Source organism: Anastrepha obliqua, chromosome 1 (assembly GCF_027943255.1).
Source record: "Anastrepha obliqua isolate idAnaObli1 chromosome 1, idAnaObli1_1.0, whole genome shotgun sequence".
Classification (NCBI taxonomy): domain Eukaryota; kingdom Metazoa; phylum Arthropoda; class Insecta; order Diptera; family Tephritidae; genus Anastrepha; species Anastrepha obliqua.
The window spans coordinates 177,412,564-177,429,524 of NC_072892.1; the positions used below are offsets into that span (position 1 = coordinate 177,412,564).

General features: G+C 37.1%; 3 protein-coding genes across 4 annotated transcripts; 2 read left to right on the plus strand and 1 right to left on the minus strand.

The window, feature by feature from the left end:
• The first annotated feature begins 605 nt into the window (after positions 1–605).
• LOC129241859 (spindle assembly abnormal protein 6 homolog) lies at positions 606–2,572 on the plus strand. Of its 2 annotated transcripts, none has more exons than XM_054878411.1 (6): positions 606–861; positions 921–1,256; positions 1,330–1,628; positions 1,705–1,912; positions 1,970–2,303; positions 2,360–2,572. In XM_054878411.1, the coding sequence occupies exons 1-6, from the start codon at positions 640–642 to the stop codon at positions 2,455–2,457; spliced, it is 1,497 nt and encodes a 498-aa protein (XP_054734386.1). In that variant the 5' UTR covers positions 606–639; the 3' UTR covers positions 2,458–2,572. The 2 variants fall into 2 exon arrangements, with proteins under 2 accessions (XP_054734386.1, XP_054734378.1); XM_054878403.1 differs by having other exon boundaries at positions 607–861; positions 918–1,256.
• On the minus strand, positions 2,469–3,371 carry LOC129241874 (coiled-coil domain-containing protein 12). The gene is made up of 2 exons (XM_054878422.1): positions 3,152–3,371; positions 2,469–3,068 (listed from the first exon to the last, which is right to left on the minus strand). The coding sequence occupies exons 1-2, from the start codon at positions 3,286–3,288 to the stop codon at positions 2,717–2,719; spliced, it is 489 nt and encodes a 162-aa protein (XP_054734397.1). The 5' UTR covers positions 3,289–3,371; the 3' UTR covers positions 2,469–2,716.
• A 128-nt stretch (positions 3,372–3,499) lies between these two features.
• On the plus strand, positions 3,500–16,307 carry LOC129241880 (uncharacterized). The gene is made up of 7 exons (XM_054878435.1): positions 3,500–3,909; positions 4,058–4,309; positions 12,664–12,804; positions 12,882–13,024; positions 13,096–13,226; positions 13,285–13,837; positions 13,917–16,307. The coding sequence occupies exons 1-6, from the start codon at positions 3,625–3,627 to the stop codon at positions 13,830–13,832; spliced, it is 1,500 nt and encodes a 499-aa protein (XP_054734410.1). The 5' UTR covers positions 3,500–3,624; the 3' UTR covers positions 13,833–13,837; positions 13,917–16,307.
• Positions 16,308–16,961: the final 654 nt, after the last annotated feature.

The following is a 16,961-nucleotide window of genomic DNA, read 5'->3' on the forward strand; positions in this document are numbered from 1 at the left end:
ATGCAGAGAAAACCTGGAATTGCGAGAGGATTGTCTAAAGACAGAAGGAGACAAAGACTAACAACATTTGTATGAAACCACACAATAATTATAAAATATTCGACTATTATTGAAGTACTCTTAATAAAGTCAATATTACTGATATTTAACAAAAATATTTTATTTCTAATTTTGTGTTTTCTAGCATTGTTTATATCAACCTAATCTTACCTTGCATTGTTGTTACAATTTTGTAGTTTACTCCCACACCAAATTTAAAATGGCATAAATAATAAAATTAAACAGATTTTCCTTCAACCTGCGCAATCTTGTATTCTATCACTTTTGCGTAAAGCTTTGAATAAGTTCTTTGGACGAGTTTATGAAAACTGTGAATCAGAAATACACTCGAGGTTTTGTTAAATCCATTAACGGTCTCTGATACCCGTACTGAAAAAATATCGGGTAGAAACAGGTCATAACCGACTGATTGCAACTATGTAAGGAAATGCGAGTGCTGCCAGTCTATAAGATATTCATAGTTTTCGAAAGTGCAAAAATTACATTTTGAAAGTAATTGAATGCAAACATTTAATTATATCTCTGATCGTGTGGCAATATTAACTTCGAAGAAGTAACTGAAGACTACTGTAGGATGTAATGAAAAAGAAAGCAAAAAGTAAACAAACAACTTATAAACAATCCTTGGAAAAAATGTACGCAACGCCAGAGGAAGATTACTTCAGCAATTTTAATCATAATAAAAATACTGAAAGTATTTTGCCAGCGGTGGAACTTATGGTTAACTTTCGTTTGAATGGTGACCGCATGAAGAAGCCGTGTATTTTGTGTGCAGAGAAAATTGTGTTTAAAGGGTTGCTTGTAGGAAAACCAGAAATGAAATCATTGTTCCATAAGTAAAAGTATCAAAATTTCAGCAGCTGCGGTTGACGGAAAAAGGGGATCAGCGCCGTGTGTACATTACTACATTGGATGCCGGTTCTTTTAATGAACTAAAACACGATCAGTCGCTGCATGTCACTTTCTCTGGGTTCATTGAGAATTTGGCGCGTATGCTGCAAGATTGCCGGACAGGGAAGCTTGAATTAGCGCTGGTGCAAAAACAGAGCAATACTACAGATGAATCAATGGACTATCAATTGCAGTTTGTAGAAATGCGCAGTTTTAAAAATTTAATTCATTTATGTCTGCCCAGTCGCATCGCGCCACTGAATGTGGTACTATTCTATATGAGCAGCCGGCTTGATGCTATACATGTGAGTTTCTAAAATACGATTATATACTCCTGCACAAATGAGATTTCATAATTTTTTGTTTTTTTTTTTGTAGACCAGGAATCAATCTCAAGAACATCAAATACAGTCACTACAGCAGGAAGTAGATATGCATCTACATACCATTGAACAGTTGAATGCGGAAAATGGGAAACTAAGGGAAAATCTAGTGGATAACACAAGAAACTTGAACCAACGGCACTCAGAGGAGTTGCAACATTTACAAGAGAGTTTGCGCAAAGCTTCCGAGCAGAGACACCTCGATAATGAGCGTAGCCAAAAAACAATTACGGCATTGCAATTGCAAATGGATAAACTAATAGCTGAGAAAAACAATCTACAAACTGAGAAAATGTAAGTAACTAAACATTGGCTAGCGAGTGTAGTAATGAAATTCCACGTTGTATAAGTTACGATATTTTCTTTTAAGTAAGGAACAAAAGCACATCGATATGATTAATGAAGAATTGGTTAGTGCCAGATCACAGAACTCGTCATTGAAAGATCAAATCGAACGCCTACACGCTGAAATATCCTCCAATAAAAATACGGAACGTAAAAATGAAATGCATTTGGCCGATGCGAGGAATCATATCTCGGAGCTGCAGGAAAAATTTAAAAAATATGACAAAGCTAAGGTAAAAGTTTACTGCACAAATTGACCATTGTTAATATATACGAATTTTATTCGATAGGCTGATGTTGTCGCCGAACTAGAAGCGGAGAAAAAAATCTCACAAACAAAACGAAAAGCACTGGAGATGGCTGCGGAGGAGATCTCCAAAGCTAATGAAATAATCTTAAAACAAACACAAGAGCTAATAAAACTTAAAAAGACAATTCACTGGCGTACGGAGGTTGCATTACAACAGGAGAAAGCAATTGAAGATAAAGATGCTCTGTTGCAATTGCGTGAAAAAGAATTGGCACAAGCTCGAAAAACTATTGAAACTTTACGTGAAGAAATACCACAACAACTCGACTCCATGCGTAAATTTGCCAACACGCTAGAACAGAAATATAGCGAACGTAAGCCAACAATTTTTACCAATTTTTCTATACAATAACATATCCATGTATTTTAGAAATAAATGCCTTGCGCGATAAATTGAAGTCCACTGGCAAGGAGAATGTTTCACCACGCATGTCCAATACACCACTGTCTGCTGTTCGTTACAAATGAACGTACTCGTATACTGTTACTGTTTTTCTAATTAAAACCCCACCGTCATTTTGTACAATCTTTGTTATAACCAAATATAATAAACATGACCTTACATGGAATTCTGTGAAAAATATTGTTACTAACTAATGATCTTGTTGTAGCAGCATAAACGTTCCCAATACACGTACGGGGAATACTGCTGGAGTCACAGTCCTTGTTGGCTCAATATAATTGTGGGTCGTTCCGGTGACATAGAACCGATTGTTGCCGAAACTAACTAATCATCATCGCCTGCCACTGGTTCACCCGCATGTGCCGTACCAACATTCACGACTTGGAAGATTTCTTGATCAGATTGGTTTGTTTTCAGTCGTTCTCGTATTAACTCCGCGATTGCTTTTTGTGTGCGCCTTTCCAGTCGCTCTAACTTTTTTGAGACATCCCGTTTTAAGTCCCAATCTGGTTTTCGAGGTGCCAAATTCGCTATATCAATTTCATCAATAATCATTGGCTGCTGTAATAGTTCGAGTTGCCCTTCCACGGCTTTCTCAATATCGCCGGATGGTTCCTGTTCTAATACTTCGCCTTCGGTATTCTCATTTTGTGGTTTATAACTGCGGAAAATAGGCCTACGTGGAGGATATGACGGATATAAAGAAATCAATTTAAGTTTCGCTAATGCTTCAACATTTTCAATAAGCCAAATTCTTACCTCGGCAGCTTCTCCTCTCCTTCACTGTTTGAACCTTTCTCCGAATTTTGCGCTTTCTCACGCAACTGGCGTATACGTTCTTTACGCTTTAAAGATTCCTCAGTCAGTTTTCCCAATTTATTTTCATCAACTTCCATTGTTGTGAAAAAAAAAAACAAAAGTAGCGAAAACGTGATGGCAAAATGTAAACAAAATGTTTATATCGAAAATTGCGACTACCAGTCAGAGAACGTTCTCTGTACCAGTGTAAGTGCTGCCAAGTTTCGTAACAAACATTCAGCAAAAATTGTTCTCACTTTAGTGCTGCCAATTTTTGCAACTGCTTAACTGCTCTTCGTATCGAAGAAGGCGAATCTACTACGAATTCGCCTTGGTGTCGAATAGTCTGTTTTGCAAAACAATCAATTTGCGAGGTTGGTGGAGTTGTGCGCCTGAAACGATTTATACTCTGGGAAACTTAATGATTTGGAAAAATGGAGTACCACACCTGGTGCCTTTTTGCTATATTGTTCCTCATCGGTTCCAATCGAAAAGTTGTGCTCGGCACACACGAAGAAGACAGCTGGGTTGAACCGGACATTTGGGGACGTGAACAACACCAAAATGATCAGCCTTATGAAAATAGTTTAAAGAATGCAGAATCCACGTCAGATTCGAAGTGCGAGATGAATATTGGCAGCAGCCAGAGTGGAGATGGCATCGCATTGATGTATTACAAGAGGCTCATTGCGTTCTTATTCAATAACGACTTCTTCAAGGTGGGTCAATAAACAAATATTTGGCATAGCATTACAAACGTGGGCTATAGCTGATGACATCATAGCCCTTCTTTGCCGGCATTTTTACGCAGTGTTTTTGTTATTGAACGAATTTTGTTTTCTTTATACTACTTTGGCTGTTGCTTAGCACGATGAAGTGAGTGGTAAATACATCCGTGCTCTTGTGCTCACCGCTCTGCCCGCTCAATTAGAACAATTGAAAAGCTTAGATGATCCACGCGACTTGGATAATGTTTTATCAGAAATCCTAACCCTAGCAAGAACGGCCACCAAAGACGATATATATATGCTCTATGACGATGACAAAAGCAGTATGAACATTTTAGGAACTATTTGGCATATCGTCAAATATTTGGCGCAACTGTTGAAAGCGTCCGAGGTAAGCGAGATTGATTACACATTACAATTACATTTTTTGATGAACGAATGCGAGGTCATTGAGTAAATATGTGTTAGTTAGATACATATAATATGTAATATACATATCTACAAAACCCGTAACTGCCTATTTTGGTACTCGGAAATTGAATGGTTTTAATTGTATGCTTAATTCCTTTTAAGCAATGTAGTCTAATTGTGTATGTATTATACACCCAACTTTTTTTTTGCATGGTATTTTTTTACACGATTATGAATTAACGCGGTTCACCAATAAGAATTAATACATATTTTTACGCGAATTTTTTGGTGTTTGTGGATGGAAGATTTGCAAAAAAAAAAAAAAAATTACCTATTGATGGGAAAATTATAAAAGAGAAAGCACTTAAAACATACAACCAACTTCAGAATTTTGAACCATCAACAAGCCTTCAGGCTACGAAGAAACAGAATACGTTTCCACGACAGTCGGTTCTACGTTACCGAAACGACCCGGATTTATATCCGACTGTCACTCCAGCAGCATTCCCCGTATGTGTAGGTAGGGGGAATGTTTATGCTGCTACTACAACAACAACAACAACAACGAAGAAACAGGTATTTAATGCAAGTGAGGGATGGCTGATAGGTATTCTAAAACGACACGCATTTCACAATGTAAAAATAAAAGGAGCAGTAGCATCAGCAGACGAAAATGCTGCAAAAAGTTTTCCGGATAAACTAAGATAAAGAATTGAACAGGGCGGTTATACTCCAGACAGGGGCGGATCGTGACATAGTGGGGCCCTGGGCTAATGTTACTCGGGGGCCCTGTTTTCTATGGTGATGCAGTATATAGTTATCAGAAAAAAAATCATCTTATAAAAACATTTATTTATCAAAACAAATATGACAATATTAAATTACAAATCAATCTTTCTGCATTTTCGTGCAGCGAATTCCATTATTTGCTCATCAACTGCTAGATCCTTTGTTAGATCACAATTTATCGAAAGAAGAGATAAATGATTAAGTCGATCGTTCGACATTGTTGTCATATACTTATTTTTAATATATGACATCCTGGAGAAAGAGCGCTCCGCTTCGCAGCTGGTGATGGGTAACGTCAAAAAAAATTTTAAGATGGTGTAACAATTAGGAAATACACCAACAAGTTCCCTTTCATAGATAAGCTTATAAATTTCACTGCAAGAGGTGTAGCAGTCTGATTTAGATTGTAGTAAATATGATTTTAATTGAATGCATTCATTTACTAAATTTTCATCTACGTCATCTGAATAATATTTTACAATATTGCGTACACTTTCCAGATCCACGCTTTCCTGGTTTTTATTCTGCAAATCCATTAAAATATTAAATTTTTTGCTGGTTGCCTCATAGACTTGACCCCTTTCATTTAAATTTATAATCAGCTTATCCAATGCAACGTTTAGCGTGTCTCTTTTAAATTTTTCTGTGCCGCACACTGAGACTTTAGCAGTAGACTTATCGGCAAATTTCGAAGTAATTTGTCTCTTTTAAACGTCGCTGTAATTTGTTTCCACACTAGTAATTAATTTTTTAGCTTTCCCTTCGTACTCTTTTAGCTTCTGAGCCGAATGCTGTCGTATGTTGTACACGAAGTCTTTTAACGAAACAATTAATTTAGAGCCTTCGCAAATATTTAAGCCAGGGCTCTGTATTTTTTTATTTACTACATGAAACCTCTCCAAAATTTCTTCGCAAAATGTGATCAAAATTGCAAATGAGAGTTTCGCCAGTTTATCAAATAAACTTCGTGCCTCTTTTCTGAAATCAGCTTTCTCATCCTCATTTTCGTTAAAAGTTTTTAAAATTTTCATAATTTCAGAATAATGATTTTTTAAGGCTTTGACAGCATCATAATGACAAGACCATATAACGTATATTTTAGTTGCATTTCACGATGTAACAATTCCCACCTGTGGATTGAAGATGAAAAGAAAACATATATTTTTTGCACCACTCCAAAAAAATTTACAATTTCGGTTGCAACTTTAACACATTCTTCACCAACTAGGTTAAGGGAATGTGCAGCACATGGTACATAATCCGCACTTTTACTTTTTTGTTTAATTAATGCTTGGACACCTTTGTACTGACCCGACATATTGGCTGCGTTGTCATAAGACTGTCCCCTACAGTTATCCAGTATCAGCCCATTTTTTTCTAAAAAGTCTTGTAGAATATTAAATAAGTGTAAACCAGTATGACTACTAATTTTGATGAATGAGACACATCTCTCGTACACATTTCCCTGAAAACAGTATCGTAATACAATAGCAGATTGGTCATTGTGAGACAGATCTGGAGTTGAATCCATCACAATTTATTAATACTTTGTGTCGTCGTTATTTATTTGATTTAAAATTTGTTTCACTATCTGTTTGTTTATCAATAACTTCCTCATATACTGTTTTGTAAGTACGATATTGTTGGTTTCGGTCACAGCTCTCTTGCACACGTGTGCAAACAAAAGAACATATATAAAGTCAAGTATCAATGTTTATGTCAGCGCAGAATCAGCACTGTCAAAAAGTGTGAGTACTTAATTAGTTGGCACTTAACCGTTTAAACGGTTCTGGCCGTCTAGTGTTTTTAGTAGAAAACTAATGTGAGTGTGGTAGTAAAATATCAGTGCGTCTTGTAGGGCATTCGTATTTTATTTTTATTGGTGGCTGGGGGCCCTTTGCAACCACGGGGCCCTGGGCTGAAGCCCAAAAAGCCATTAGGTAGATCCGCCACTGACTCCAGATCAAATATTTAATGCCGACGAAACGGTACTGTTCTGGAAGAAAATGCCTAAAAGAACGTACAAAACATTGTTGTTGGTCTAGTACAACGACCTTTAATAAATGAGGCTTGGTTTTGTACTTATGGATTGAATTTTCACTGTACACTAATTTTAATTTTTGTTGTAATAAAAATGAATTGTTTTTGTTTCATGAAATATGAATTTCATTATTACTTCTTTTGCACGGTTTTTTGGGAAAATAAAGGGTTTTCCAATAATAGGAGTGATGGTTAACGATTTTTTATGGTCGGAATTAGATGGTATTGATCTTGACAACGTTTATTTTCAAAAAGACGGCGCTACGTGCGGGGAAAGTTTCCGAACCGTGTTATCTCTCGAAGAGGTGATCACAATTGGTCACCGAGATCTTCTGATTTAACACCTTGTGATTTTTTTCTTTAGGGCCACATGAAAGAGAAGGTCTACGCCAACAGCCCAAGGTCGATTCAAGACCTCAAAGATGGAATACGTGAGGCTATCGAGGACATAGGGCAACCACTTTGCAATTCGGTTATGGAAAATTTCATGAAAAGGATGTTGTCCTGTAAGCGTGGTCATGGTGGTCATTTGCCTGATGTTATTTTCCACTATTAACGGCATACCTTCCTCTTTATAATGAAATAAACATCCAATCATTTATTTTAATATAAAAAATAACATTTTTCTTTGAATATCAAAATTACACCTCTTATTGGAAAACCATTTATTTAGAGTTTTTTGCCCGCTTTTCCAAAGAACATACATACAGGGTTTGATTGAAAAGTAATGAGCCTTCCCGCGCGGAGCGTCTGCCAAGCGATCAACCGAATCGGCTGGTGGGGGAAAATGATCGTTGGACTTTCCCCTTCCACGAGAAACCGGTCCCAGTTCGCTGGCAACAGCGGTGCAGTCAACATCGCTCCGCGCGTGAAAGCTGTTTTAAAAGTGTGTTAGGATTTTGCAGTGGCGAAAATGCAGCGATCGTTGGAGCAACGTTACTCGATCAAATTTTGCGTAAAGCTAAACAAAATGAGTACCGAAACCATTGGGCTACTCAAGGAGGCTTACGGGGACCAATCTCTGTCCAGTGCCTAGGTAAAAGGATGGCACAAGTCGTTCAAGGAAGGCCGGGAGGATGTCGAAGACGAACAGCGATCTGGAAGGCCTTCGACGACGCAAACAGACGATGATGTGAACCGGGACTCTCGAGGCATCGTTCACAAGGAGTTTGTACCTCCAGGAAGGAATTTTACAAAGAAGTGCTCCTTCGGCTGAAAAATCGCGTCGCCCGGGTTCGGCCCGAAATCGTCAACAATTGGACCCTTCATAACGACAATGCGCCGGCGCACACCACCTTCCTTTGCACCTCTGCATTGGTCAAGATGTGGGTTCCGGTGCTTCCCCACCCTCCCTACAGCCCAGACCTGTCCCCTCCGTACTTCTTCTTGTTCCCGCGCCTGAAAAGAAAGCTGAGGGGAGGCGTTTCGACTCCTTCGGGGCGATCCAAAAAACTGTGACAGTGGAATTGAACGCGATTTCGGCGGATGAGTTTAAAAAATGTTTCCTGCAGTGGAAGGACCGCTACCAGCAGTGTATTGGCGCTCATATAATAAATCAACAATATACAATATTTATCACTTTTTATGATCATGGATTTTAATATAATGCAATGGAACATAAAAGGTTTCTTAAATAACATTTGTGAACTAAAACTATTGATAAAAGAACAAAACCCAGCGATCATTGCCTTGCAAGAAACCCATTGCCAATACAACTTTAACCCATTTCCTCCAAATGGTTACTTAAGTTACTTTAAAAATTCACAGGCGAATACGACAGCCAAACAAGGAATAGGGGTGCTCATTAAAGCGAATATTCCGCACAAAGTCGTTCCGATAAACACTGACTCACAAATAATAGCTATAGAAATCAGTATAAACCAAAAATTTACGATCATCTCGTGCTATTTTCCACCACTCCAACAAATTCCTTCCAAAGAAGTCATAGATCTACTTGCTACAATACAAACTCCCCTCATTGTATTAGGAGACGTTAACAGCTGGAATACATTGTGGGGTTCACCATCCTGCAACAATCGAGGTAAAATAGTCGAGCCGTTATCAACCATTCAAACCTTTCCTTACTAAATGACGGCCGACCCACACACTTTTCAACCCATGGCACACTTACACATGTGGATATCACATGCTGTTCCCCAAGTTTACTTCCAATGATAACCTGGAACATTTTAGATGATCTCCACCACAGTGATCACTTTCCTATTATCACTAAATTGAGCTCAACACAGAAAAAAGATTCTTACTCAACTTCGCTGATTGGACAAAATTTAGCAAAACCGTCGAAAACGAACTATCGAAAAGACCACATTGCGAGAACATAAACAAAGAAGCAAACAATGTAGCAAAGGCTATTCGCGTAGCAGCCAATGTCTCCATCCCACAAGCATCCAACAAAAACAAAAAACACGTCCCTTGGTGGAACAAATCTCTAGCGGATCTCCGCAGCCAAAAAATGACGGCATGGCATCGTTTCCGGAAATTCCCCACACAACAAAACTTTCTGGAATATAAAAAGCGAAACGCGAACTTCCGAAGAGAAATGAAGCGTCTTAAAAAAGCTAGCTTTGAAGACTTTGCGAAATCCATCAACACAAAATCAACGCCTCAAGAACTATGGAGCAAAGTGCGGAGACTTACCAACCATCATACGCAAACATCAATCTACGCTATGAAAACCGCTCAAGCTACAATAACCGAACCCAAGGCAATAGCCCACCTTTTTGCTCACAACTGGTCCGAATGTTCCAACGATTCTAACTTCCCTAATCAATTCAAACTAGCTAAGAACTCGCCCATAACACCAAATAAAGTAACTAACACAACAGCCAAGAAAATGGAAAATAGCATCTCAATGGAGGAAATGCTTTTCACTTTAAAGCTAACAAAAGGCAAAACACCAGGCTTTGACCGCATATCATACCCAATGATCAAACACCTTAGCATATCTGCAAAAGGGAGGCTTCTAGCGTTATACAACAACATCTTTCAATCCGGTACCATTCCCCAAAACTGGAAAAGTGCAACTATCATCCCCATTCCAAAACCTCAAAAAGAGCCAAACCTTCTTGAATCCTACCGCCCCATCTCACTAATTTCGTGCCTCTCGAAACTAGTAGAGAAGATAGTAGCGGCGCGTTTGCTATGGTTTACCGAAACAAAAAGGCTTATTTCATCCAACCAGGTCGGATTCCGACCAGGACGAGGATGTACGGATGCCCTGTTGCACATCGACTACCATGTGGCAAAGTCCTTATCAACGCACAACCACATCTCTATATTGTCAATAGACTTTGAAAAAGCTTTCGATAGGATAGGAGCACATGTTATTTTAGAGAAACTTCGACAATGGCAGGTTGGACCAAAAATTTTTAAATTCGTTAAATCTTTTCTTATAAACCGAAAAATCCGAGTCAAGATAAACGGCATTCATTCCAATCTACATCCATTAACCAACGGTATCCCTCAAGGGTCACCATTCTCGGTCTTACTTTTTTCGATCGCATTTAACGAAATCAGCAACATAATTCTAAAACATAAACTTGTAGACCACTGTGCTTACGCCGACGACGTTTTCCTACTATGCAAAGCGAAGGATGTTTCCGAATCCAATCAAATCCTTGAAGATGTTTTGAAAGAAATTGAGGACTGGACCATAACTTTAGGGGCAAAAATTTCGCTCAAAAAAACGAAAAGGCTACACATATGCAAAAAGACCAAATGCGATTATCACACCCACTCAATAAAACTAAACCAACAACCAATCGAAAACGTCCAAGAACTCCGTATATTAGGACTCATATTCACAAAAAACTACTCTTGGAAGAAACATCTCCTAAAACTAAAGAAAGACCTGCAGCCCAGAATCAATTTACTATCTTACCTATCACACAAAGGGTATGTTCACATAAACACACTTATACACATCACTAAAGCAATAATCATAAGCAAAATTGACTACGGTCTTTTCTTATATGGCTCCGCATCCAAAACTACACTTAATATCATAAAACCCATATACAACAAAGCTATCAGAAGCAGCCTATTTGCCTTCCGCACCACCCCAATAAGAATCCTCCATATTGAATCTGGTTTGCCTACACTTGAAGAACGAATACAAGAAATCAACTCTAAACTTATTCCAAAAACACTTTTCTTAAATACATCAATTATAAAAGATGACGTAAAAAAACTGCTACCATCCAAAAGAAGCTACAACGTTACGCCTGCGCTACTCAAAATCATTAATGTTTCCCGCGGATATAACTTAGAAACAAAACCGCAAACACTCTCCTATTATAATCCTCCTTGGAAATTAAGCACTCACACATGTGATACCACACTTCATACACATAAAAAAGACAACACCACCAATCCAATATTTAAGCAGCTTTTTCTCGAAAAAGTCTATACCCATAAAAATAACGGCTGGTCAATAGTCTTTACTGACGGATCTAGAACGGAAGACAATGTTGCATTCAGCGTAACATCCGAAGATGGCATATTTTTAAGTTTAAAAACCATGTTCCCTTACTCTTCTATATTCTCGGCAGAAGCAGCGGCAATACACGAAGCAATGATGTTATCTATCCAGAAAAAGACGAAAACCATAATATGCTCCGACAGTTTGTCAGTCATTCAAGCGGCTAGTAATCCTACTTGCAACAAATGGGAAACTGTTAATCAAATAAGGGATTTGCTAATAAAAAACAGTAAATTACTAAAACTACTGTGGGTCCCAGGACACACAGGTATCGAGGGAAATACATATGCCGATAATGCAGCGAAATTCGCTTGCAATGCCCCAATTATAACCAGCCCAAAAACAGAAAGACTCGATATAAAACGACATATAAATACATGCATAATACACAAACAGCGGCAATCATTAAAAAACTACAAGCACGAACACTATTCTAATATTAATAAGAATGGAAACCCTCCACTCTACCCAACAAATATACACGGATTTAAATCCCGAATTTTCTCCCGCCTTCGCCTAGGCCACACAACACAGACCCATGAACATATCTTAAAAAAAGAAAATCAGCCTATCTGTACAACCTGCAACACAAACCAAACATTGGACCACATCCTCAACAAATGTCCAAATCACGCCAACGCAAGAAAAGAAATACTAAACTCAGAACAAATAAGCGACATCCTCGCCATTCCCAGTCATTCAAACATCGAAAAAATAAGCAAATTCATTAAAACTATCGAAATGACAATATAACAAATAATCCAGACACCCACAGACGACACAGAGCTGATGGCCTCTGCAGCCAATGCTCAAACATAATTTTAGTACTGGTATTCATACCAGTCACTAAATAATAATAATAATAATAATAAATCTACCGTGTAAAAAAAAAGCGTTGGGTGTATATTAAAAATGGGCTAAATCAGAAAATTCTCAAATTGTATTTTGAAATTACCTCTGGTTTACATCTTTATAAACTAATCCATTCTTGCTCCTCCCTTAAGGTTCAATTTTTGTTGGGGGCAGCTAGTGCGGTTTTGTTTGGTTGGTACTGTCATCGCAAATATCATATCGGCATTATTGCAATGATTATCGGCGCTGTGGTTTGTTTTGGTTATTTCCACACATATTTAGAATGCAATCGGGTGAGTACTAGAAATTCGAAGATCTATGCACATTAATGTACAGTTAGATAGCTATCATTCATGCATCATATTTGCAGAAGTTGGAAGCTGAACACTTATTGGAAATGCTTGCACGTCACGAACAGCTAATGCCGTCGGAGCCTAGATGGTACAGTCCGATTATCAACTTTTTTACTTCCAGCGAGCAAAGCAGGAAACAAGAGAAAAAGGAATATATAAAGTTCGCATTCGCTACATGCATTGAATTGTATATTTGTACTTAAAAACGTAACTTTTATTTTTATTTTTTAGAAAAGCAAGTCAACTGAATTTAAACTTCTGCCGACCCGACCATGTGTTCCTAATGTATGCCAATGACTTGTTCCTAAAGCAGTTGGGATTTCTTATAGATAAAAGTGCCGAAACAATGGAAATGCTACGAGGTATTTTCCTACATTTTCAAAACACGCAAAATTTAAAAGCAATTCCATCTAATTGCAGAAAATTTAAGCTTCCCCTTTAACTACCTAGCCGCTGTGCTTTTGATGTTTCTTATTGCGTATATTCTGAAACTGACTTTCAAGTACATACTCAGTCCACGCGCTTGGGCAGGCTTAAGGCAGCCAGGTGCAATAGGGTCACATGCACCGCAATATAGTGGCCTCCCTTCGAGCTCAGGTACGGCACATCATGAAGATCGTATTTCGGGTGAAAACTTAAGAATGCTTTTGAATGCCATTAGCGGCGGCGCGACGTCGAATCAAATTACGATCAGCAATACAACTGCCACGGCGGCCTTGACGCAACCGCCAGACTTGGCTTCTGGGGTACAAGAGATATTAAATTCACTAGAAAATACCAACAGTGCAGATACAGGATCAGAATCGTCCTCGCCAGTTGTACCAGAGAAGTCAAAGCAAAACTCGCCACAGCAGCAAGTAGCTACGCTGGATAACAATAACGAGCACGATAAGCAGCTTGAGGTGTCTGTTGATAACGATAAGTCTAAAGACGTTCAAGTGGAGGATGTACTGGATGAAGAAGCGTAACAATTGTAATGCTGTGCTTTTTAGTTATGTTTGTGCTAATAATTTATATTTTTTACTTATATGAAATTCGTTGTTATTCCATAGAGGCACTGTTTTACGAAGAGAAAAAAAACGCTTATCATGTGAAAGTTATACATTTATAAGCCTTGTACGCTATACCTCCATATCGAATTAATTTTAATTAAGCACACAAAGTAAGATATTGTAAGTTGCTGTTATGTAGCCAATTACAGTATGAGAAAATGTGATATTTGGTGAATTGTGCAACTATTAAAAGTTTTCTTTTTATTTCCGATCATATATTGTAACTGCTATTTCTAAATAATGTTATACCTTGGCACTATTGAAGGATTTTAAAATTGTGTTTAAGCTGGTATGAAAAAATATTGCAGCACAAATGCGCAAATAAAGCTGAATTTATTTTAGAAAATCGTTTTGCTACAAAATCAACAGTTCGCCACACCAACTTTATAATGAAAAAAAGAAAAACCTAAAATTTTATTTCGATTATTAGATTTTTATTCAAGTATTATCTTTAAATTTGTTTGTCACAATATTTTATATATACTCATGCTTTGTGTATTTGTATTTGTGTTTAATTATGTCTACTATTTATGTGTAGTTTATGTATAGGTGTAAATCTGCAGCAAGTACAATACATACCATTCGCCTATAATTATTCCATGCATCTGCAACAAATGCATACTTAAATACATGCAATGTTATATAAGTTCTGTTATATATTTGTTTCGTATAAGTTTTGTCTATTCAGTTGTTCGCATACTTAAATTCATTTATTTCAAAAATGTATATTGCGAATTATGCGCTACGCTTCCTAATATGTATACAGCAGCTTTAGAAAAAAAAATATATATATGTATATGTATACTTATTATGTGAGTGTGCTGGTATTATTTCTAAATATGCTAAATCGTACAAGTTATTTTTACATATTTATTTGCAACCAATGATGTTATTACAATAATTATGACTTAAAATATATAAAAAATGCCATCAGCAAATACGCAAAAGCACAAATTAAATATTATTACGTATTCCGTATTGCGCTTATTCCGATCATAAATTAAAATTTTCGAAAAAAAAGCATAGGAATGTTGAAATCTTGCGATACAATTCATTTCCAATGCATGTTTCTTATTGTGTTTGCCTACACTCCCAGACTATTACGAAAAATCGACATACGGTTTTATAATCAATGTATATTTATATATGTATGAATGTACCTATGTATAATTTTCGCAATTTAGAATTATAAATAAATATTCTATTTATTCGTTGTACTTTTAAATAACTTATTGTGATGTGATCTTCGGCGAACTCTTGGTTCCACCAACTTTTATTCATATCCACTTTATGAATGCTTGCCGGAAACAAATTTCAATACATCACGGTTATCGGCTTTTTTTTTAAATACTACTTTTTACTGTTATTTATTTATATATTTTGCGAAAATACGAAATGCCTAAATACCTTTTCTCTTTACTCTAAAAGCTAATAACAAGAAAAATGCAGTTTAACAACAAAATGGATATTATTAGTGACTTAAAACAAGGAAAATAAAAACAAAAAATAAATTATTAAAATGTGTTTTTTGTGGAATTTTTTTTCTATAGGAATATGTATGTATGTACTTAAACATACATATACTCCGAGCCAAAATGTAGCTCATTTTACTAAAATTATATTTTAAGCTTTAAGAAACTAATTCGCTCTAAGAACTCATTCTAACACTTACCGAATCTTGATTTAACAATGTAATTACAATAAAAATTAAAAAGAAAATAACTAAATAATAAATAAAATAATTAAATAGCAAAATAAATATGAAGCGCCTCATCTAACGTACCTGGAAATATTTTATTTTGGCGCTTGAAAATCCTTCAGCGGCAGATGGTTTCTTTACACATATAATTGTTGCTTGAACCCTTTTTGTGGATGTTTGGGTGAGCGCCTCCTATTTGAGGTAAGCGTCTTAATGTTTGCCAAAATGGAACAGCCTACAATTTTTCGCCAGCTTTCGAATGGCTCATGTTTTTTTATGAGTAGGTATTTCAGGACAGAACTACACTCGAAGGTTTGCCATTGTCTGCAGAAGAGCGACCGCTATTAGAAAATCTTTTTTTATCAATTAGTGTGCCATGCCCGGAGTTTCGAGCTTGTGCACTACCGAATGGCAGTTATGCAGCAAACCAATTCGGCTGAGGCGGACGCGTTTTTATGCTTTTTCGTGACAAACAGAGATTGGGAAACTCACTAATGCCTGCTGAGGGGACATCGTCTTCATGAAAGGCTTCCTACTGCTGTTTATATTCAAGACAAATAGATTGGCGCTTTTTTACCGGCTCCGCATGACTGATTTTGTGGAAAGTTTTTTTCATTTTTATTGCAGGAGAATACTTGGAGGTTTGCCATTGCCTAGCGTGAGTGTTAGGTTGCGTGTTTTGGCGCCAGCAGTATGTAGGCCATATGCTTCAATCGTAGGTATTAGGAAAGATATAGGATGACAAGGTTTATGGTTGTTGTTATAGATGTAGAGTGGAGTTTTTTGTTGTTACTACAATGCTCTCTTACGGCACGCGCAGGTCATTTGATGAATAATTTATTGAAGCACAGACGCTCAACCATCAGCGTCATTTCCGTCCGGAAGTACAATGCTTAAGGTCGGATAGTGTCAAAAAGTGGTTTTATTCATTGCCGGAGTAGAGTTCGACTAAAGTTTTGTATAGCAATTGCATCAGAAAACTTTTCTTCAGTCTGAGTTGGGTTCAATATCTGTTCTGATTCGTAAAGTATGGCGGTGAAGCGTTCACTGACCTGCACAATTTAAATCGCTAATATAACCATTTTTGATCGAGCGAAACAAAAATCATGGTGGTGGGCCGAACCCGGTGTGGTGAAATCTAACTAAATTCTTTATACATTTGTGGTGAATGCAACAGTCACTTGCCGTTAATAAACCCTATTAGAGACTAGTGATTGTTGTCTGAACCAATATAAATTTTCGGAACCACAAATAACTATGAAAAGATTGCTAAATATTTTTTCTATTTTAATAATATTGGCAATACTGCTGTTTCCGTGGCGCCGCAATCCGACGACGGTTTCTTA

Coding starts and splice junctions, on each gene's coding strand:
- LOC129241880 (XM_054878435.1), top strand. CDS start 3,625: ATGGAGTACCACACCTGGTGCCTTTTTGCTATATTGTTCCTCATCGGT. Junction 4,310..12,663: donor AACTGTTGAAAGCGTCCGAG/GTAAGCGAGATT, acceptor TCCTCCCTTAAG/GTTCAATTTTTGTTGGGGGC. Junction 12,805..12,881: donor CATATTTAGAATGCAATCGG/GTGAGTACTAGA, acceptor TCATATTTGCAG/AAGTTGGAAGCTGAACACTT.
- LOC129241859 (XM_054878403.1), top strand. CDS start 640: ATGAAAAAGAAAGCAAAAAGTAAACAAACAACTTATAAACAATCCTTG. Junction 1,629..1,704: donor AATCTACAAACTGAGAAAAT/GTAAGTAACTAA, acceptor TTTTCTTTTAAG/TAAGGAACAAAAGCACATCG. Junction 1,913..1,969: donor AAAAATATGACAAAGCTAAG/GTAAAAGTTTAC, acceptor TTTATTCGATAG/GCTGATGTTGTCGCCGAACT.
- LOC129241874 (XM_054878422.1), bottom strand. CDS start 3,288: ATGGAAGTTGATGAAAATAAATTGGGAAAACTGACTGAGGAATCTTTA. Junction 3,069..3,151: donor GGAGAGGAGAAGCTGCCGAG/GTAAGAATTTGG, acceptor TCCTCCACGTAG/GCCTATTTTCCGCAGTTATA.